Here is a 17,226-nt window from a genome sequence, read left to right on the forward strand (position 1 = left end):
GAAATTTTCAGCTCTATTGTGGTTGTATGTTGAGGACTACCTATATATAGTTTTCACCCTATTTCATATATTTTTTTTCTTTACTCTTTTCCGTCTTGCATCGTATTGCCAGCTTCTACTTGAGATAAAGTTCAAAATTAGGCCTGAAGAAACTAAATGATTTTCTGTTTTGACTTTAATTTGGCACGCCTCTTCTCTGACCTTGTGGAGAAGAAAGCATTGCACATAATCTCTGATTATGTGAGCCTCTGTGGCACAGTGGTTAAGAGTGCAGTACTGCAAGCTACTTCTGCTGCAGACAGCTGCCTACAATTTGGCAGTTCAAATCCCACCAGGCTCAAGGTCGACTCAGCCTTCCATCCTTCCGAGATGGGTAAAATGAGGATCCAAATTGTTGAGGGCAATATACTGACTCTCAGAGAGGGCTGTAAAGCACCATAAAGCGGTATTAAGCACCATAAAGTGCTTATTGCTATAACATACTGCCTTGCGATAAATTATGAAACCAAAACCGTACCTGATAAATTGCAACTGACTGGCATATGTTATCTACGTTGAGTAAATAAAATCCATAGTCAAGTAGAGTGTCTGAATATTTAGGATGTTTGGCTCCAAAATGCTCCCTGAAAGATTAAAAAAAATAAAAAATAAAAAACACATCACAAAATCTTCCCAAAAGGATGGAGCGTGTTGTAGCATTTCAAGAGCCCTCTTACGTACCGTGCTAGGTATACTGCGTGTTTTATCAACTGCTCGGCTTTCTTGAATTCACGTTTCACAACACATGCCTAAAACAGATGGAAGAAATTAAGGCTGCATGTATATTCAAAGGACCATCCTGTCTTCTTGCTGTCACACCCCACACCTCGAAGGAGGACCCAAAACACAACCTGCAATCTCAACTGCAGAGTGTGTAAGCAGAGGGCCAATGTTTAGGTGCAGGTAGTCCTCAAGTTACAACGGTTCATTTAGTGACCGCTCAAAGTGACAGTGGCACTGAAAAAAAAATGACTTATGGTCGTTTTTCACACTTAGAGGAGCATCCCCACGGTCAAGGTGATTAGAATTCACAGGCTTGGCAACTGACTCATATTTATGACGGCTGCAGGGTCCCTGGTCATTTGATCACCTTGTGACCTTCTGACAAGCACAGTCAATGGGAAAACAGATTCACCTAACAGCTATGTTACTAACTTAACAGCTGCAGTGATTCACTTAACAACTATGGCAAGAAATGTCATAAAATGGGGCAAAATTCATTTAACTGTCTCGTTTAGCAAACATAAATATTTCCGCTCAATTGTAGTCGTTAAGTTGAGGACTACCTGTATTTTTCCCTCTGCCTTTATGAGTTTTATGAGTTTTGCGAATATTTATTTTTCTCTCAAGAAAAATAAGGCGCTACCCTCAAGAAAAATGGTCTGATTTCCTGTCGCCCTCAGCAGCACATAAATAACTGTTCAACTTACCTTTGAGGCTTGTCGTAAAACATCCACAACTACTTTTACAGGCAAACCAATCGAGATCTCCTTCATTGCTTCTATACACCATTTGTAAGCCTATGGGGACATACATCCAAAGTGGAAAAATCATTGGTTACTAAGAGTCCGTAGAGATTCCCAGTCATCCAAGTCATGGTTTCCTAAAGGTACTTTTTCGGGAGGCAACTGGACTTTCGTGTTTTCTTCTTTCTCATCCAAGAAAATTCTTCAGCTCTGGCTGGATGGTGGGAACAGCCTGCCTGAGGCCAAGGAGTATTGGCTAAGGTGTAGACATACAGCCAGCAAGTATCTATTCCCAACTGGTTCCTACCAACCAGGCCGTATTACAGTCAAAAAAACCCTGGTGTTCTTGCAGATCTTAACCCTTAAACCTGGGAAGGCGGCTAACTTTACCCAAGTGCTGTTGGCATCACACGAGAACCTTGCTGCAAAATCATGTTTCTATCTGCTGTGCACTGTTGCTCAGTTAATTCAAAGCCGAGTCTCGCTTGGAGAGAAAGCACCTGCCCGTTTTTCAGACTCACCTCATCGTAATGACTCTTTGCAAAGAGCAGAGCACACAGCTCTCCGTAGAGGGCAGCCTTGTTGGCTTGCTGGCCGTGCTGGGCGAGTTTTTCCATGTAAGATTGTGCTAATTTGAAGGTTTCTTCTCCCAAGTGATATTTACAGTTGCCGTTCCGGACATGTAGTAACCTAGGAAAGAGGCACAGGAAACTATGTTATAGCCCACAAGTTGCTGAATGCTTCTCACACAAGACTACAGATAGTCCTCCACTTACAACAGTTCATTTGGTGACCATTCAAAGTTACAATGGCACTGAAAAATGTGATTTATGACCATTTTTCACACTTACAACCTTTACGGCATCCCTACGGTCATGTGATCAAAATTCAGATGCTTGGCAACTGGTTCATGTTTATGACTGTTGCAGTGTCCCAAGTTCATGTGATCACCTTTTGTGACCTCCTGACAAGCAAAGTCAATGGGGAATCAAGATTTACTTAACCACCAGCTATTAATTTCACAAATGCAATTATTCGCTAACAACTGTGGCAAGAAAAGCCGTAAAATGGAGCAAATCTCACTTAACAAATTTTTCACTTAGCAACATAAATGTTGGGCTCAGTTATGGTTGTAAGTTGAGGACTACCTGCACAGAGAGTCCTCAGCTTAAAGCAATTGAGCCCAATATTTCTCTTGCTAAGTGAGACAGTCAAGTTTTGCCCCATTTTACAACCGTTCTTGCCACCGTTAAGCAAATGAATGCCATTGTTAAGTTACTAACAGTTATTAAGTGAATCTGGCTTCCCCACTCATTTTGCTTGCCAGAAGGTCGCAAATGGGGAATCACATGACCCCAGGACACTGCAACCGTCATCCATAGGAACCGATCGCCAAATATCTGAACTTAGATTGTGGAGATGCTGCAATGGCCATTAAGTGTGAAAAGCAGCCATAAGTTACTCTTTTCAGGGTATGTTGGCCACTAAGCAAATGGTTGTATAACTGAGGACTGCCTGTACTAAAATGGCATGATTATTAAGGAATCCGGAAGATTTCTCATCCTTGCCTTAAAATAGTAAGCAATAAAAATATGGCAGTTAATCCACAACCAGACAACTTTCACCTGCCCCCCCACCCCCCAATAGCTCAGTTCTAATATACCAACACTCAAGCATGACTTACCAGCCTAAAGACATTTATTGCCTATCCACATTTTTGTATGCAGCAACGCAAAACATACGGAATAGGGCGAACTAGCGCAGTTTATTCTATCTGAAGTGGAAAACCCATGGTTTAATGGTTAATTAGGAATCAAGACAGTGTATTAATTATTGTTTGTAATCAGAAAGTCTAATATACTTTCCAGGTTCCAATGAAATTACAGCACCACTAAGGAAGGTAAGATATTATGGTCAGAGATTATGAAAAGAATTTTCATCCTGCACCTAATAAGTGTTTTTACATGTTTTAATGCTCCAGATATGGGAGTTCCCATGATCTTGCAACTAGCAGGTTTTATTGTACTGAAGTATTTATGTCCAAACCACGCCAACATACCTCTAAATAAGAACTGGTATTTTAATATTATAAAGGCACGCTTTGGAGAAACTTTCTGGAGGAGTGCAGGTGGTTTCTTGAATTGTTCTGCTATAAGCCCCCTCAAGAATTGTTTGAAATTGGGTGGCCTCTGAATTGTATTAAACAAAGAACATAAAGCTTAACTCTCAAATCCTTTCTTTTTCTCATGAAGGGAAAATAATGTATTTTAGACAAATCACCTTAATACGGAGAGCATTTATAAAAGTAATTATTGATATCTCGAGCAACTTGATAGAAACAAGAGTTATGACTTTACAAATCACCCTATGTCGTATTCTGATGACTTCCATGAAACCATAGTGAGTCCTTGACTTCAGTGAGTGTGGTCACTTAGCAACCATTCAAAGTTTGGATTCACACCCCCCCCCCCCAAAAAAAATCCTTATTACCTAGTATCAAATGCCCTCCCCGCCGTGGTCACATGACTTCATTTTGGGTGCTCAATAATGAGCCTACATTTATGGCCATTCATGGTGCTCCACAGTCACATTGATCAAAATATATAATGTTTTTGTTGGAAATCAGACTACTTCTGGTTCCTGGAAAAAAAACTGCCCCAGAGCTGATAATGGGTTCACTTAACAACTGTTGATTTTGATTAATGATCACCGTGAAAAAGATATTAAAATTGAGTCTGGCCATATGGTGCCCTGTTTTACGACCATCCCAGTTTATAGTCGTGACTGCCACGTTCAATCCCGGTCATAAGTCAAAAACTACCTGTGCAAATAGTCCTCCATGTATGACCACGATTGACGCCAAAATTTATGTTGCTAAGTGAGAAGTTTGTTCAGCGAGTTTTGCCCCATTTTAGAACTTCCCTTACCACATTTGTTAAGTGAATCACTGCTGTTAAGTTAGTCACACAGCTGTTAGGTGAATCCGGCTTCCCCACGGATTCTGCTTGTCAGAAGGTTGCAAAAGGGGATCACATGACCCCAGGACACTGCAACCGTCATAAATAGGAGTCACTTGCCAAGCATCCAAGTGTAAATCACATGAACATGGGGATGCAATGATCATAAGTGTGAAAAACGGTCATGTCACTTTTTTGCAGAGCTGTTGTAACATTTGAACAGTCATTAAATAAACAGCTGTAAGTTGAGGAGTGGCAGTAATGCTTTTCCCTCCAGGCTTCTCTGAGCACTCTTCAGTTTAAATAACTCTTTCTTGTAGGCACAAAATCATAGAGGCAGATAATTCTGGACATTCTCTGTACAGTGGAGCCTCGGGTCGCGACCGTAATCCGTTCCCAGACTCCAGTTGCAACCTGATTTGGTCGTGTCCGGAAGCACAAATGACTATGCATGTGCACAGTCAAAATAAATGGCGCTGAAGGGGAAATCGGCACGGAAAGGGAATCTTTTTGTTCGCCACCCGATTTTTGAATCATGACCCAGTGGATTTTTTTGGTCGCCATCCGATTTGGTCGCGAACAGGAGCGTTCGTGACCTGATGTTCCACTGTATTTTGACTTCCCCCCCCCCCCTTTGTAACTTTAATAGAGATTTGAACAGCCCCCACTCTACTATATTTCAAAGGATCCCGAAGATGTGGTTCTTCACCAAGGCTTTCGGCAATGTTTACTGAACTCCCTTCTTTTTCCTTGTCCAGTATTCCCTGCCGTTTCTGTTCTTTAGTTGTGTGTGTGTGTGTGTGTGTGTGTGTGTGTGTGTGTGTATTTTCTAATACAGGTAGCCCTTGAGTTACAGCCACATTTGAGCCCAAAATGTATGTTCTTACGACCTTTCGTGCCACAGCTGTTAAGTGAATCACTGAAGTTGATAAGTTAGTAACGCGGTTGTTAAGTGAATCTGGCTTTCCACTGACTTTACTTGTCAGAAGGTCATAACGGGGAACATGTGACCCTGGGATACTGCAATGGTCGTAAGTATAAACCAGTTGCCATGTATCTGAGTTTTGATCACATGATCATGAGGATATCTCAAAGGTCGTAAGAGTGAAAAACACTCATAAGCCACTTTTTTTAGTGTCGTAATTCTGAACAGTCTCTAAATGAACTGTTGTAAGTCGAGGACTACCTGTATTGTTCCTTGTGTTTAAATGTTTTTTTTAACAATCTGCAAACTGCCCAGAGTAAGTGGGAGTAGGATGGCACATAAATGCCATACACATTAATAATGATAATGATAATGATAATGATACTGATAATAATAATAATAATAATAATAATAATAATAATAATAATAATAATCAAGCTTTTCCTATCATTAAACTTTCCCACCTACATTTTTTTTCCTAGACAAAATTTCCATTTAAACCATGGTAAAAACACCATTGAGACAAAGCAGGCACTGGCTCTAAGGAGTTAAATGAACTCCCAAAGGCAGGTGAGCCAGTTTGTCAGTTCAGCCTTAATAGGTAATTGGTATTAACATACTAAACGATACTGATTAATGAAGGAAGAACAGTGTTTCCTCTTTCAAGTTACTCATAAAAAAACACACAAAGAACAGGATCTTCCTCCTTTAATCCATCTGTTGTGCAAACAGGGAAACATAAAAGTAGCACTGACTGAAATACAAGTAGTCATTGATTTATGACCACAATTGAGCCAAACATTTCTGTTGCTAAGTGAGACATTTATTAAGGGAGTTTTGCCCCATTTTACAACTTTCGCCATAGTGATTAAGTGATAGTGATTCACTGCAGTTGTTAAGTTGGTTGTTAAGTGAATCTGGCTTCCCCATAGACTTTTCTTATTAGAAGGTCACAAAAGGTGATCCCAAGGCCCCGGACACTGTGACTGTCATAAATATGAGTCGGTTGCTAGCATCTGAATTTTAATCATGTGACAATGGGGATGCTGCAAGTCCTAAGTGTGAAAAATGGACATAAGTCACTTTTTTCAGTGCCATTTTAACTCTGAATGGTCAATAAATGAACTATTGTAAGTTGAGATCAGCAACCAGAATAACAGAGTTGGAAGGGACCTTGGAAGTCTTCCAGTTGTCCAACCTGCTGCTCAGGCAGGAACTCTCTACCATTTCCACAGGTGCTTTTTCACAAGCCAACTGGATTTTTTGTATACTATTTCACTGAAATGATATACATAAAACATTCAGTGTTGGGAGCATTCACAACTTCTGGAGGCAAGTTGTTCCACTGGTTGATTGTACTAATTATCAGGAAATTTCTCCTTAGTTCTGGTTGCTTCTCTCTGTGATTAATTTCCATCCATGGCTTCTTGTCCTGCTTTCAGGTGCTTTGGAGAATAGCTTGACTGCCTCTTCCTTGTGGCAGCCCCACAGATATTGGAACACAGCTATCATGTCCCCCCTAGTCCTTCTTTTCATTAGACATACCCAATTTCAACTTTGTTGCTCTTCTCTGCATTCTTTCTAGAGTCTCAACCTCTTTTTTAAATTGTGGCGACCAAAACTGGACGCAGTATTTCAAGTGTGGTCTTACCAAGGCATTATAAAGTGGTATTACATACAACCAATTCTTAAAGGAAAAAAATTAGAAGTGTTTATACTCTTCAGACAACCCAGCAGGCTTTCTCTTTAATGGAGGTGTGTCTACAGGGCAAAATAAAGAAATCATAACCACAGCAATGACCTTTGTCATTAGCATAGTGCCTATTACTAATATTTCCTCCTCCAATTTTAAAATCACGTTTATCGTCTTCCAAATCAGCCCCACTTAATGCATAATCAGCATGTAGGCTGAATAAAGACAACATACAGCCTTGTCTCACGCCTTTGCCAACCTGAAACCAATGGGTTCATCATGTTCTGTCTGTACTGCAGCTTCCTGATCTGCATGTAAGTTTCGCCTGAGGAGATGTTCTGTGATTGCCATTTTTCTAACCCACAGCTTGACATGATCAACACAACCCACAACTCATTTCTTCGTTTTTTTGAAGCACATGCTGCCTTCTTTTTGATATTTTTCAACTTTCCCAATTATCCAGCCTACATCAGCAGTATCGGCTCATGTTCCTTGAATTTTTTCTAAAACCAGTTTGAACATCTGGCAGAGGTCTCCAAATTTGACAACTTTAAGACTTGTGGACTTCAGCTCCCAGAATTCCACAAGTCTTAAAGTTGCCAAGTTTGGGGACCCCTGATCTGGCTCCTGGGGACTCCTGTCCAGGTAGGGCCCTGACCTGCATTGGCTGATCCTAAACATTATTTTGCCAGCATGTGAAATTAGGAGCATTGTATGCACAATCTGTTAAGTCCCTTTTGGGAGTCTTTTAGAATGTACTCCAATATGTTGGCCAGTGCTGTTCTCCACGTTTGCTGATATAGCTTGATTAATAATATCAGGTTGGAAAGACCAAGTCCTCATGAAGGTTCAATAGAACTGATTTACCGATAAAAGCCTATGCACAAGAATCAACTAACAGTCAGCACCTGATTAAAGTTAGACAAGGGTTAATGCACTGAAGAAGGGCTGGACTTAGTTAGCTTGTGGCTTTTAACTCCAACCCCTCATTCTGCCAATTCTTCTCCTATAGTTAGAACTTGTAGGAATTCTGTTGCTTGCCATGTTCCTACGGATATACTATTCCACTGGTTCCTGTAATCTTCCAACTTGCGAATGAGCAGAGCACTGTTCTAATTTTTATCTTCTAGTTCTAAAGGATCGTGTAAATAAAGAATATCTTCTAAGGCAGGGTTGTCAAACTCAATTTCATTGAGGGCTGCATCAGGGCTTATGGGGGGAGGTGCGGCTGACTGGGTGGGAGTGGCCAACCAGGTGGCCATGGTCAGCTCGATGCCATTCCACAAACTGCTGGCATGTTTCCTCTTTGCATTGGGTAGACCGGGCCGGCGCCATGCTGGCCTGATCTTTCCTCTTCGCACATATCGCGGGCCGAATGCAGCCCCCGGGGCCTTGAGTTGGACACCCCTCTTCTAAGATATCTTGGATGTTGATCTCTCTACTGAACTTCAGTATATTGGTAGTCTTGTTTAATGATCTCAGTTGGGATTAGCGACTTTTGCTAAGCGAAGTGGTCCCTAAGTGGAAAAAAATCACATAACTGCAACTACACTGACAAGACGAATCAGGTCAATATCTTCCACTTTTATTTGCCTGCTAAGCACTCCACTGTCCCTTGGAATTAAACAAGGAGGGAATAATTTTTAATTAAATTGCATTTACATTCATTGGAGAGGAAGGGATTACAAGAGAGTAAGTAGAAACACAATGGAAAATACACATAGAAAGGAATGTGCTGGCACTAGCAGCTGCAAGTGCACTACACAGACATTCTGACATATTCCCCAGCTACTTACTCTCTTGTAATCACTTCTTCTCCAATCTCTCTGCTATGCAAGTGTGGGGAATGGGTCAGATGCAGGAGAATGTTTAGAGAAATCACTTTTTTTTCTTCCTCCATCTCAGTGTTTGGAGAGGAGAGAAAAAACAATCATATATTGTTAACATCTGGACAATTCCTTCATAGAAGTGAATTAATGTTTGCAATTACATTCATTGGAGAGGAAGGGGTTACAAAGAGAGTAAGTAGCCACGCAATGTGAAATAGACATAGAAAGCAATGTGCTGGCACCATCAGCTGCCAGTATATTACACAAGCAGCTTGGTGTATTTCCCAACTGCTTACTCTCTCTTGTAACCCCTTCTTGTGCGGAACGGGTCAGACAAAGGAGAGACTGTTTACATTAAAAAAAAATTCCTTCCTCCATCCTGTTACTCCTGTTTGGGGAGGACAGAAAAAGCAGTCATGTGTTGAAACGTCTGGATAATCCCTTCATACAAGCAGAGATTCATTTTGCTGCTTGAATTTTTTTCAGCCTTCAAGACAGAGCAGTGCTTACCTGACACAACATTCGACAGCACGAAACCAGTGGAGCATTTCATCATGAAGGGTACATAACTGAAGGCAGGAAAGGAAGACCTTCTCGGCATCACTGTACCAGCCAGCATCAGACAGAAACCCCCCTAGAAAGATCAAGATATCACTGCCTATTTCCAAAACACAACGGATCTTATTTTTAAAAGACACTGATGTCCACTTGTGATTCTAATCCTAATAAGATAAGTGTTGGGTCACATTTTTTATCTTGTCTGTAACTACAGGAGGTCTAAAGAAATTCAAGCTGTCTGCTAATATTTAAGCATGCTGGTTAAGAAAAGAGGTCAGTTACTGGGGTGATTTCTCAACAGTCAAGTTTTATATACATATAAAGAACACATCAACTGATATATAAACAATGATGGTAGATTTTGCTTTGTTGGAAGCCCCACTAACAAAAAATGGTGAGGCACCCAAAACTGCACGTTCGCTACTTCCAGATGGTCTTCAACATACACCCATGTGGTGTATAATGCAGTAATCCAAAACGGGAGCTGACTACAGCATGGGTGACCGAGAGAAAGGCCTAAAGTGTTAACAGATGTAATGGCCTTAAATTTAACATTTAAGAAGAATGAGCTATAAATTAGGGAGTGTCCTATTACATTTTAAACATGTCTTTCCTCCATGCTTTTTCAGAGTGAAGACTACAATTCTCTTTCTTCTTAACAATGCAGGAGGACAAATTGATCTGAGAAATGCCCTGTCACTAAAACGCATGTGTTGCATGGATTCTCCCAGAAAAAAAAGATGGTTTCAGCCCAAAACAGCCCTGGCTTGTTTGGAATTTAGCAACAGCTTCGAGTTGGTCTCTCACGCAAATTGGTCATGCTCAATTCTAGAGGCTAAACTGCCCATTCCTGTTTTTGAAGCAGAGACAAATAGACAGAGAGGTTTCAAGAAAAGAGACCCTCCCTCCATCTCTTATGTACGTCCCTATTGCTGAAGCCACAGAAGGGGTGAAAAAGAGACGGAAACATTGGATAAATGACTGCAACAATCATTTTGAACACAGGTAGTCCTTGATTTACAACGATTGGCCTAGTGACCATTTGAAGTTACAACAGCACTGAAATAAGTGACACATGATCGTGTTTCACACTTATAACCATGATCATGTGATCAAAATTCAGACACTTGGCAACTGGTTTGTATTTATGACGGTTGCAGTGTCCTGCGGTCATGTGATCCCCTTTTGCGACCTTCTGACAAGCAAAGTCAATGAAGGAGCCAGATTCATTTAATGACCGTGTTACTAACTTAACAACCGCTGTGATTCATATAACAACTGTGGCAAGAAATGTCGTAAAATGGGGAAAAACTCACTTAATACTTTCTTGCTTAACAACAGAAATTTGGGCTCAGTTGCAGTCATAAGTCAAGGACTAACTGTATACCACGTAGATTTTAGTTTCAGAAGGGAAAAGCGAAAGCCTTTTAACCTTGCTCCTATAGAAAATAGTTACTCCTTGAATGATATATGATTAGTGGAATCAGGTATGACACAGCAAGTCTACATTTGAGTAGGAATTTGAACCAGTCTATCCTTTGTCTAACTTTCTGTCCTCTCCCTACAACATCTTCAACTATTCACCTACTTAATGAGACAAACTAAACTCTCCATATCCAGTTTGCTGATTTGTTTTTAAAAAGATAAAGTGCTACATTTTCACATAACCCTTAAAGCAAGAGCAATAGGGATAGCGCTTAAGACTTGTATACCACTTCATAGTGCTTTACAGCCCTCTCTAAGGTGTTTAACAGAGTCAGCATATTGCTGCCTCCAGCAATCTGGGTCCTCATTTTATCGACCTCAGAAGGATGGAAGGCTGAGTTAATTTAGAGCTGATCAGGATCAAACACCTAACGGTCGGCAGAGTTATCCTGCAATACTGCATTCCAACCACTGCGCCGCCATGGCTCCTTTAAAGGTACCTGTAAACTAAGCCAAGTGGCTAATATTTTATCTACAGCGAGTTACCTAAGACGAACCCAATCTGGATCGCTTTTTCTTTTACGGCAGCATCTGATTCTGCGATGTAGGAACACCTCCGGCTGAATGAATAGGCCAAGACCGAAGCAACTTTTACTCCGTGATCCATCAGTGCCTGAAAGCAGTGATGAAGGAGATGCCTAGAAGACAAAAGAAGCACCAGCGGAGATGAGAGCATTTTCCTGCCTTCCATCAATGCTAAAAGGTTGTGGTCTTTTTTATGTCTATAAAAATACAGGTAGTCCTTGACTTGCGACTGGTCGTCAAGCGACCTTTCAAAGTTAGGATGGATTCCCCCCAAAGGTACTTACAACTCAGCTCCAAAGTTCTGACGGCCACCTCCCCAGAGATCATATGACCGAATTTCAGGTGCTCAACAACTGCCCTGTATTTATGGCTGTTTGCAGTATCCGTAGTTATGTGACCACAATTTAACATTTTTACTGAAAACGGGCATTTACTTTTTCAGCAAAACTGCACCACAGCCAGCAATGGGTTTAATATAGGTAGTCCTCAACTTACGGCCACAATTGAGCCCAAATTTATGTTGTTAAGTGAGACACGTATTGTGTTTCGCCCCATTTTATGACCTTTCTTGCCACAGTTGTTACGTGAATCACTGCAGTTGATAAATTAGTAACCCTGCTGTTAAGTCAATCCGGCTCCCCCATTGACGTTGCTTGTTAGAAGGCTACAGTTTTGATCACACGATCATGGGGATGCTGCAATGGTCGTAATTATGAAAAACAGTCGTAAGTCACATATTTCTGTGCCATTGTAACTTTGAACGGTCACTAAACAAATTGTTGCAAGCCAAGGACTACCTGTAATTGTTGCAAAAAAAGGTCGTAACATTGGATCCAGTCATATGGTCACCTGCTGTACAACCTTCACAATGTAGGACCCTAATGGGCAGGCTCCATTACGGTCATAAGTCAAGGTGTAACTGTACTCTGCCTGCCATAGGTAATTTCTAGCCAGTTACAGCCAGCCACTGGCAAATTTTGGAGCCGGAACTTTTAAAAAATAGCAGATTCAGGAAGACGATTATCAAGAGAGACATATTCGTGAAAAACATGCTTAGGGTGACACTGCATCTTCGTATTTAGTCAACAGATACCGAGATCAGCAGTAGGGCCTCATGGAAGGCTCTGCATTGAACAGTCCAACAATTTGTTTAATCCCTTTAAAACAGATTCCCACCCACTCCTCGCACCGGTGTTAGTTTTTCCTCTCTGCAGCTGCAGAGGAAGTCAGAACAGCAGGTGAAATTTTAATAGATCCACCCAACCCGTTCCAACAGCCCACGCATTTGATATTACAGAAGAGACTTATGCCACGTTCTCAGCAAAGGGGGAAACACAAACACCAAATGCAATTTACACAAAAACTGGAACTCCAATCCAAATCTGCTAAACAGGAAGGACTCCATCACTCAGCATTACAGCCAGAGACGGTATACACACCCCGTGGAAAATGTTAACCCAAGAAGCTTAACTGAATTTTAAGAGAATTTTAAATATATGGTCTCTATTTATCCTTTTCATGGTTTATACGGTATTTTTTGCTGAAACACTCTAGAGTTGCTTCGGAGAGTTGAGAGGCATAGAAATCAAACAAAACAAGCAAACAAGCAAGCACATTCATGCAGCTTCCCCAGCATGAATAGTTCCTGTAATTGTATTCTGGAATTTTGAGGAGGAAAAACTAAGAGTCAGGCACAAAAAAAAATCTCCCCAAAAGTACTTGGGGGGCGGGGGGGAAGACAGAGTCAGGATAGTGTTCAAAACACTGCAAATTTATTCCATGCAAAATATACACAAGAATCTGATTGGTTATGGTCAACACAAATTGGGGCCAGATAAGATGCAATCCTAAAGTTGTATTAACAGAGGGATACGATCAAGATCAGGTGAGGTACTAATACCACTCTATTAAGTTTTAATAAGACCACATCTAGAATACTGCAGCCAGTTTTGGTCACCACAGTATAAAAAAGATGTTGAGACTCTAGAAAAAGTGCAGAGAAGAGCAACCAGCATGATTAGGGAATCGGAGGCTAAAGCATACGATGAACGGTTGCAGGAACTGGGCATGGCTAGTCTAGTGAAGAGAAGGACCAGGGGAGACATGATGGCAGTCTTCCAATATTTGAGGAGCTGCCACAGAGAAGAGGAGGTCGAATTATTTTCCAAGGCACCCGAAGACCAGGCAAGGAATAATGGATGGAAACTGAACAAGGAGAGATTCAACCTGGAAATAAGAAGAAATTTCCTGACAGTGAGAACAATCAACCAATGGAACAGAAGTTGCCTTCAAAGGTTGTGGGATCTTCATCACTGGAGGCTTTCAAGAAGAAATTGAACTGCCATTTGTCAGAAATAGTGTAGGGCCATGATGGCGAACCTTTGGCACGTGTGCCAGAGGTGCCACGCAGAGCCCTCTCTGCGGGCATGTAAGTTGTCACCCCAGCTCAGCTCTGCTGCGCCTGCCAGCCAGCTGGTCTTCGGGTCTCTGCCGCACATGCGCCGGGGGGGTGCATGTCAGGGTGGGGTACATGCAGGGGGCATATGCGCAGGGGTGCAGGTATTGCATTTTGGGGGTTGCACATGCATGCACACGCTTTGGGCACTCAATGCCGAAAATGTTAGCCATCACTGGTGTAGGGTCTCCTGCTTGGGTGGGGAATTGGACTAGATGACCTACAAGGTCCCTTCTAACTCTGTTAATCTGTAAGAGCCAATGGACTTCAAGGGGAGGAGGGGCTGTAGTTAGGTCCCTTCTGAAGGTGTAGGGACTCCAGGCTCATGATGCATTTGACCCCACCCTTGGGTTCAGTTTGTTCATCTCCTACTCTAAGGGAATACACCCAAGAAGAACTAACTAGCAGTTTCCATTAATTTAGGTAGCCCTTGACTTTCATCACCAAAATTTCCACTGCTGAAGTGGAAGTGAGTTGTAAGTGAGTTGTGCCCTATTTTACGATCTTTCCTGCCATGGTTGTTAAGTGAAACACTGTAGTTACTAAGTGAATCATGCAGTTATTACGTGAATCTGGCTTCTCCCATCTCAGATGCTAGCTGGGAAAGTCACAAATGTGATCGTGTGTATCATAAATACACCTTGGTTGCCAAGCAACCCAATTCTGATGTGTCTGGAAATGCTGCAATGGTTGTAAATGCATTATGCCTTATGAGGACCGGTCATAAGTCACTTTTTACAGTGCCGTTGTAACTTCAAATGGTCGCTAAAGAATGGTTGTTAAGTCAAGTGCTACTTGTAACAGCCCCGTTTTAATCAAGAAGAAACTACTGTGTAACTACAATTGACAAGCTAGCCCGCCTGAAGGTTTAACAGCTCTCTCATTATGGCCCCAATCAAGAACCATCTTAGTATATTCATACTTAAATTAGGCGGGACTTTAAAAACTGCTTATCAGCATTAAAACTGTGCTGAGGAACTTTTTACTGGCAAAACCTGTTTGAAATATAATACGGGGGGAGCAACATTTGTAAAATGTACCTTTTATCTAAAGCTCGAAGCACTTTGGCGAAAACTTCTAATTCACAGAATTCACTACCCAGCTGGCATAGTCGGCCTTGTTGGTAAAGCTGCATAAAAGAAGAAAAAAGAGACGTGGTTTTTATTAATATAACAACAGGTGATAATTTCATAAACAGGTTTTGGCAGAGTGTTTGCTCAATTTCAAGACTCCTCTGAATTATGGCGGTAAGTTGAGAACTACCTGCATATAAAGGCAGTTTATTCCTGAATACCAGATACTACAAGCAAACAAAATAATGTTATTTTATTTATTATTTCTTAATCCACTTTATTTTCCATGCATTTCCCCTGTCCCCCTTTGAAATCCTCTAAGTGTCATCTTCTCCAAGTTGGATATCTCCCAGATATAGAGTTTTCATCTCACAGGATTTTTGAGACAGCATTCTGAGACTTGAAAATCCTACGTTTGGAGGATAGTAAATTTAGGGAAAGTAGCCCCAAACAGATAGCTGTTGGGACCATGAAGAAAGAGGAGACAGGAAGACAATTCTTAAAATAGCTCCTTAAGGCTACTACTTTAATCCCAGGATGTTTTTGTCTCATCAGGAAAGGAGAGGAGACCACCTTTTTTCATTAAAAATATCTTTTGGATTGTGCTTTAATTTCTTTTTGAAGCACTCAAAGGATTTAGTAGTCTTTTCCCCCCTGCCCTAGAAAATAATATATTGCTCTCCTAGCAGTCTGCATAACTGTATAACCAAGAGGAAAAATGTTTACAACACGCGCTGCATGCTTTCCCTAAGACAATGTGTTCTAGTTTGAGGGAACTAGATCTAATGTTTTATTAAAAAGAACATGTCCTTGTTTTTTTTTAAAAAAAGAATGACTCTTACACTGAGAAAAAAAATCAAGCAAATAAATTCAGTAGCATGGGTGCGTGTGTGTGTGTGTGTGTGTGTGTGCGTCAACCTATCCCCCAAAGTGCCTGAAGGCAGGATAAGAAGCAATGGATAAAACCTGATCAAGGAGAGAAGCATCCTAGAACCAAGGAGAAACTTCCTGACAGTGAAGAACAATGAATCAGTGGGATAAATTGCCTCCAGAACTTGTAAATGCTCCAACACTGGAAGTTTTTAATAAGAGATCGGACAACAGTTTGTCTGAAGTTGTATAGGGTTTCCTGCCTAAGCAGGGGGTTGGACTAGAAGACCTCCAAGCCCCCTTCCAACTTTGTTATTCTGTTAGTAATCTGTCCTCTGTAGCTGAGTTAGCATACTGAAGCAAATGAAAATATGGCTATTCACCTTGCAGTCCAAATATTTAGATTTGTAGCTTTAAACTTTTAAGCCACTTATTTTCCCTCAGATCCAAAAATATCCTATAAATAGCACTTGAGGGTAGGGAGACCAAGCAGAAATTTCAGTTTTGCTATTCTGGTGGGATCACTGCTGCCTCCAAATATGAAATAAACAAATGAAAAAAAGCGTGTCTGCCCAATTCATAGCTCAGGGTCCTATGTTAATCATGCTACACTATCTTGTTCAACAAATCACAGATTAATGTAGGTTTCAAGCTCAAAGTGCACTCATGCTGTTGCAACCATTTTTGTTTCTCAGCTTGCCAACAATCAGGAGGGAGGGATGGGTAAGAAAGTATGCACTCCAGACTTTGAGGAGGAGAGGCCTGAGACTCAAGGACACATCTGCAGATATCAGCCAAACACAGAGACATTTTCTCATAACAATCCAATACCACTCAATTGGACAATATGACCTGCATTAATAGGGGGTTGGGGAATTTACATAGTGAATTATGTGGGTTTGCACGGAAATTGGGTAGATCTGGTTTTGTCTTCAATGGTGCCAAAATAATGTACTCAAAAATTTTACATTGAGTTGTTGGTAGGTCTCAAGTGTGCTTGCTTTGCTTGGAACTGTCAGTCAGGAAGTTGACAACAGGCATTAACCAGGTCAATAAATATGTCATTAATATTAATCACTTTAATACCAATAGTTTGATTAATCAGGTTTTAAAGTCATGGTATTTTGCTTTGCTATGTATATTACACACCTTTCCATGTATCTTAATTGCTCTTTCAAATAGCCAGAATCATTCATTACTTAGCAATTATATAATGGAAGTATTCATTAAATAACCTCATTTGTTACTAAAACCCTTCCAGAACAGACCATCTTTGTTTTAGATGACACATTTAACTGGACAGGTGCTAAATTTTATATGTAGGGCAATTCCCACCAAGACTGTGGGAACT

General features: G+C 41.0%; 1 protein-coding gene across 1 annotated transcript in view; it reads right to left on the reverse strand.

Annotated features, from left to right (window-relative positions):
• APPBP2 (amyloid beta precursor protein binding protein 2) overlaps positions 1–17,226 on the reverse strand; it is a 52,416-nt gene that overhangs the window by 15,805 nt on the left and 19,385 nt on the right. Inside the window, exons 2-8 of the mRNA XM_087924960.1 lie at positions 14,973–15,061; positions 11,439–11,590; positions 9,420–9,543; positions 2,027–2,195; positions 1,470–1,559; positions 721–788; positions 518–623 (exon numbers count right to left, since the gene is read on the reverse strand). Coding sequence (XP_087781086.1) covers positions 518–623; positions 721–788; positions 1,470–1,559; positions 2,027–2,195; positions 9,420–9,543; positions 11,439–11,590; positions 14,973–15,061 — 798 coding nt within the window. The remainder of the gene's footprint in view (positions 1–517; positions 624–720; positions 789–1,469; positions 1,560–2,026; positions 2,196–9,419; positions 9,544–11,438; positions 11,591–14,972; positions 15,062–17,226) is intronic.

Source organism: Pseudonaja textilis, chromosome 1 (genome assembly GCF_049901715.1).
Source record: "Pseudonaja textilis isolate UNSWEBS1 chromosome 1, rPseTex1.2, whole genome shotgun sequence".
Lineage (NCBI taxonomy): Eukaryota > Metazoa > Chordata > Lepidosauria > Squamata > Elapidae > Pseudonaja > Pseudonaja textilis.